The sequence below is a fragment of the Topomyia yanbarensis genome, chromosome 2 (genome assembly GCF_030247195.1).
Source record: "Topomyia yanbarensis strain Yona2022 chromosome 2, ASM3024719v1, whole genome shotgun sequence".
Classification (NCBI taxonomy): Eukaryota; Metazoa; Arthropoda; class Insecta; order Diptera; family Culicidae; genus Topomyia; species Topomyia yanbarensis.
This window is the reverse complement of record NC_080671.1, coordinates 131,278,212-131,283,961: the sequence shown is the minus strand read 5'-3', so window position 1 is coordinate 131,283,961 and position 5,750 is coordinate 131,278,212. Positions and strand designations below refer to the sequence as shown.

The 5,750-nt window shown below is 38.8% G+C and overlaps 1 protein-coding gene across 1 annotated transcript; it reads right to left on the bottom strand.

Moving 5' to 3' along the window:
• Positions 1 to 384: 384 nt before the first annotated feature.
• LOC131681358 (uncharacterized) lies at positions 385 to 3,523 on the bottom strand. Its single transcript, XM_058962113.1, has 2 exons — positions 2,938 to 3,523; positions 385 to 2,879 (listed from the first exon to the last, which is right to left on the bottom strand). Exons 1-2 carry the CDS (start codon positions 3,487 to 3,489, stop codon positions 1,089 to 1,091), a joined length of 2,343 nt encoding a protein of 780 aa, XP_058818096.1. The 5' UTR covers positions 3,490 to 3,523; the 3' UTR covers positions 385 to 1,088.
• Between the last annotated feature and the right edge of the window lie 2,227 nt (positions 3,524 to 5,750).

Genomic DNA, 5,750 nt, shown 5'->3' with positions numbered 1-5,750 from the left:
TGTGACGATTTCATTCGGACAAAGGCATTGAAAGTGATTTTATGTGTTTGTAATGCGACAAATTTTTAGTAGTACATTGGCCCCCACACTATGCTTATAACTTTTATGCGATTTGATCATTTTGACCTTCAGGATTGTTTACAAGGTAAAATAATAAGCTAAGAGTGGCTCATTACATACATTGCAATTTTTTCAGCATGGTTGATAATTGAGTGTGAAGAAAATGTTGCATTCGACCAATTGCTGGTAATTTGTAAATTGTTTGTTTTGCTACAGATATACCAGCCTTCAACCTTGGGGGCCTCATATTGCCTTACTTTCCTCTAGTTGTTCGTTTCTCTTACTTGATGTCATCATTCGAGCTAGTAAGGAATTCTATTCACCTATAAATCATTTTTTTATTCAACGTAAACAATTAGTAAAGCTTTTTCTTTGTCGGATTTGATGTTTTATATGATCGCTGATTCCCTCGCTCAAATCAACTTCATTACCTCCCGGTGTAGTGGCTGCTGCTGAATGAAATGCATAGTTAAACTCCTCCAAACGCACCGCATCTCCTTCGAAATAATTAACAACAGTCTGAAACTCGGCCATCCATCCTCGTCCTATTGGACAGGTAGGAAGATTGCTGAAAAACATAACCAATATCTTCTCACTAATACTCATCCGATGAAATTCCGTCCGGGTCGGTGGTCGAAACATATTATACCGGAACTTCCCAATACGATTCAACACTCTAGTCAATGCTCGCCAACCCCGCTCGCCGTTAGTTAGATTTGCCAGTTTACGTACTTCATGGTCGGTAACAATAAGTCGATGCAATCGGTGCTGATTGTAGCCTAGCGTTACCTCTAAATGGTGACGTCGTTGATATATGGAAGGATTCCGATAGAAATTTACCACAACGATCTCTTGACGCACTAGAAAGCGAGACTGACGGTGAGGATTATTAAGCAACAAGGACGTTGAAGCACTCATTGTTATGGGTGCAACCAGGTGAAAAGGTTGACGTACAATCGGAAAAACTGGTGTATTACTTATTGCAATTCGAGACTCGATGGCACGAGATGAACGGTGCTTGGGTGGCTCTAACTGAGCCGCCTTTGATTCGTCGACGAGGTTGGAGTTCGAAACCCCACCGACTTCGCTTGAGCATCCGCTTCACTGCCACCTGTACTCGAAGAGGCCTGCGAGAGTTCTTCGCTTTCCCAAAACAGCCCATTAGCTTTTTGTTGTAATATCACGGGAACTCCGCACAGCAAACTGTCCTGCTTTGTCAGCCGGTCAATCAACTTGTTAGCATCGGCCTGACTAGAATAATCACTTTGCGAATCATCGATCACAACTTCATTGGAAACAATTCCTAGATATTCCACATCCCCTGTGTAGCCTGACGTGTCCTTTTCCAGTTTGATTTGTTTTACTAACTGATGGCGGGATGTTGGATTTCTATTTGGCAGTATTGTAACATTCGAGCAATCTGAACCAGAACAACTATCAACCGATTGACGTTGATATCGTAGCAAGTTATTTTTCTGCTGTTCCTGGTGCAGTGGTGTTCCACGATTTACAAGCGTTTCCGCAACTTGTTGCATGGGAGAACTAGGTGGTGTAGGTTGCTGAATCAATTCGTTCTGTGTTGAACAAACGCCAGGAATAAAGTTTTCCGAATCCGGCATCGGCATAGTGTCGGGTTTTTGTGAAATTATTTCTTCATACGGTGGTGAAACGGGTGAGTCAGGACCATCTTCGTCTGCCGTGGAATCGTAATGTATGACTCTAGGACTTATACGAAGGGGTAGTACAACAGGTGTATCATGAGTTATGCGGGTTGGATTCTGGCGGTCGCTGCCGACAGATTCATTCCCTGTGGTATCCTTAGATCGATTTGGTTTCACAAGATTTCCTCTTGATGAAGTCTGATTCTGTAGTGCTCCCGAAATTTTACTCTTTCTATCATATCGTTCTTTCTTGGTTAAAAGCCGAACTTCGGATGGAAACTTATTTTCAGCAAAAATATGTTTCATTCGATCATAATATTTGTTAACATATTTATCCAATAGTTGTGCTCTTTGGTCCGGCTTTATTTTCCTGTTTTGTTTTATCAATTCTAATACGACTTCTTCAACATTGGTATAGTTACGTAAATATTGTAAGGTGTAGCAAATTTCACGATTAGTATCATGTGAAGTATTTTTAGTAGGAGTATTTGTAAGGGAGTCATACGACTCATACATCTCGGGTTGCCCTGGTGTAATCAATGAGTTCTCTGTCAATGTTGCAGATGTCTGTACAGTACCCGGCTGAATATTATCCATTGGAGTGACCGATGAGTGAGGTTCTAAAGCAGTAATTATTTGTTCAGTGTTGGCAAAGTACGATCCACTCGGTGGTCGTAGTTCTGATGGTTGCGTCATTGCCATTTCCGCTTGCATCTGTGCTATTTCTGAACTGAAAGATTCCACTGTGCTAATACTGTTATTCGAGTTTTCAACAGGGGAAGGATCAAGAACGGCAGGAACTTCCGCTGGATTTGCAGTCGACTGGGTTCGATATACGCCAAGTTGATATTGTTTGTTCAAATCATCGTCATCAAATACGAGACTGTTCATTCTTTTAATTTGCTCGAAATCTTTTTGAACATTGCTGAACATCACTTTAATTTGATTCTCGTTGCATCTTCGGCCGAAATTGGAATGATTCAAAATAGCATCCAGTAACTTATTGTTTTCGGTGGATGCGAAGCTTTTACCGTTGGACTGCTTTTTCGGCTTAGATCGTGATATTTCCTTTCTCTTGTTCATTTTGTACGCATCCATCAAATAAACGGACATTTTTTCTAGTTTTCCACTCCAATTTTTGCCGCATTTGGCTTTGATCTAAAACAAATTTAAAATTGCACTCAATATTGTTACAGAACAGTTGCTAGCTACCTACCGTCTCCACTACAGCATCCTGAAGTCTGAGCAAATAATTTTTCTTCCTCATGTTGACCCAGCATTCTGTTACACCCGCATCCTGTAGTGTTGTCCGATAGTCGTAATACTCCTCTTCACTTCTCAAAGGTTTATTAAGAGCCAGAAAAAATCTGTATTCATAATAGGGACTTTCAAATCGCACCAGGTGCAATGGATCCCGAATTCTGTACTTTGGATTATCAGCAAAGCCTCTATATAGAGTCTCACGATGTTTCCTAATGATTTTTTCCAGCGTATTCGAATCGTAGGATTTTTTCAACGTCGAAACAACCACCTCTCGTGCAACATCCCGTATGTTCGTTTTGCTCATAAATAGTTCTCTCGCGTACATATTATCCGCTGGTGTTTTTTCCGCAAGTTTTGCAGCCGCATCAGCCTGTGCCGCTGCAGCATCGACTAACTGCAAATAAGGATCAAACCATACCTTTTTTTTCGATTTTGATGTCCCGTCCACTTGTTTCATGGTTCGGTTAACGGTCGATTTTGTATTTTTACGATTCTTTTCTGCCATGATTTCAATTTTGCGTACAATGGCACTGCACTTTTCAAACGGCATTACTCAAGATTATAGAACAGAAAGGTGAACTTTGCCAATCAGAGCGTATGTAAGAAGAGTTACGACAACAGAACAGTCAAGATATTCATCATAGAGCACTCTAGTTAGAGTGTGGCCAAGAGGCCATGATGTATCCAAACGAACATGAAATTTGACGTATTTCTATTGTGTATACGTCAAATTCCATGTTCGTTTGGATACGTCATGGCATCTTGGCCACACTCTAACTAGAGTGCTCTAATTCATCAGTGTCAAAGAGAATAGGGAAAGAGACGAATAGTGTGAAGCCAAAGATACCTTATTTAGCAGACCAATCGTGCAATGTAAATAAACATTACTCATGCGTGAGTTGGAGGAGATAAGTATTGTACTTCTATCAAAAAAGAAATTTGAATTTTCGTCAGAATTTAGTTCAATCGTGATTGTAAGGTGCATTCTAGAGTATATGTATGAGTAAAAATAAGCTTTAGAATTATTTCATCTCTTTGTTTCGAAATGCACATCGTTTGATAAACAAATCCATCGATCGACATACGGTTTGTTTTCAAAATATAATAGGAGTCATTTAAAGTGCTGACTGTAGAAGCGGTTGCCAAAATTCTAGTGTTGAAATCATCATAAAGGGAGTGTTGCCGTTTTGACTGATTTTCACTCTTCGTCTCTTTCACTATTCTCTTTGATCAGTGTCAGAGACAGGGTTGCCATTATTTTCCGAAAACCCAAAACGAGCAATGTAAGCAAATATGGCGGATTCAGGAAGAAACTCGTGGGGGGTATTGAGATTGAAATAAAAAGAAATGCATGTAATTATTTTTACATACGAAGTGTTAACTTTATAAACATACATACTAAATAACTTGTATGATACAAATAAAGCACTATTTATATTTAAACACATGATTAACATTACATATCCATTGATCGATTGTCTAGTCCCTCACTTTATACAACTGGTAGATGCCAAGTCTGAACATTACAAACTTATCGACTAGTTTTCTACTATTATCGTGATATTCGTCAGAAATATTAATTTTGAGTGGCATCAGCAAGGTCCAATCTATGCGACAATATTGCTATTACTCATCAACTGTATTTTCGATATATCCTCCAAATACCAGTGCATAGAAAAACATTTATACTGGCTCAGTAGCGTGAATCATATTTATTTCAAAAAAATAAACTCAAAAGAACAACAGATGTTACTCATGTTTAAAAGAAGGGAAACTCTTATATAAAATGGAATAAGAGGCTTCCCGAACAGAACGGAACAACGGAATTGATAGTAGAAACAAATGCAAATATGTTAATACGGAATGCTCGGGTGATTTTTCACTAAATGGCACACACGGAAACGAAAAACTACCTAAAATTAAGTTTCTTTGACTCAATCTCGTGGTATCGTGGGGGAACTTAAAATTAGGTAAACCGTGTTGAAGGTAGTTTCCATTTAACCACGGCAAAAATTACAACTCATTGATAGGTTTTTTATACTCAAATTTAAGTTGAATTCCAAACCTAATTTTGAGTATATTCCAAACAACTCAAAGTACCTTCCTCCACGGAAGACCTCGACTGAGTCGAATCTCTCGTTCTGTTTTTGACAACACTAAGTGCGAAAGCGACGCACAACTCAAAAGTAAGTTAAAAGAACTTATTCTGCAGGTTGTTTTATTTAACCGTGCACTCTGATCAGGTAACGTTGCCAGTTATACTTATTTACGATTTATTTGACCTGTCAAGACCAACCAGATGAATAGGGTAGTAAAATTGCATTTTTGGTGAGCCATAAAAAGGAGGCTAGTTCGTATGAGACCTTGGCGTATTTAATTTGTATTTGGTGGGAACATTGCAATTACAACAGTTATTGTTGTTAACAACCATTTTTACAGTAACATCAACATTTTTGTTTTCAGTACTTCCTTGAATTTTACCTAAAAATGATACTCTTCGTTTTCTAGTGCATTGGATTTGTTATTATTTTTATTCGCATTTTTCACCATAGCGTTCCGTTCGTCTGCTTCCTCAAATGTTTTCGGTTTCAACAACTTTGGTAAGTAGATAATATAAGGTTTGTTCCGGTACCAGGAGAAACTGGAAGTACTCCGGAGCAAACAGGGAGAAAATCGTTCCTGTAGTATCATCTTCTCTTTTTTCTTCTTCTGGTGGCAAACCGGAGTGAAAAGGAGCAAAAATTTTTTGCTCCGGAGCAACAGGGA

Excerpts from the sequence above, each read along its gene's own strand:
- LOC131681358 (XM_058962113.1), bottom strand. The coding sequence starts at position 3,489 with ATGGCAGAAAAGAATCGTAAAAATACAAAATCGACCGTTAACCGAACC. Across the intron at positions 2,880-2,937 it reads AGGATGCTGTAGTGGAGACG|ATCAAAGCCAAATGCGGCAA; the intron begins GTAGGTAGCTAG and ends AATTTGTTTTAG.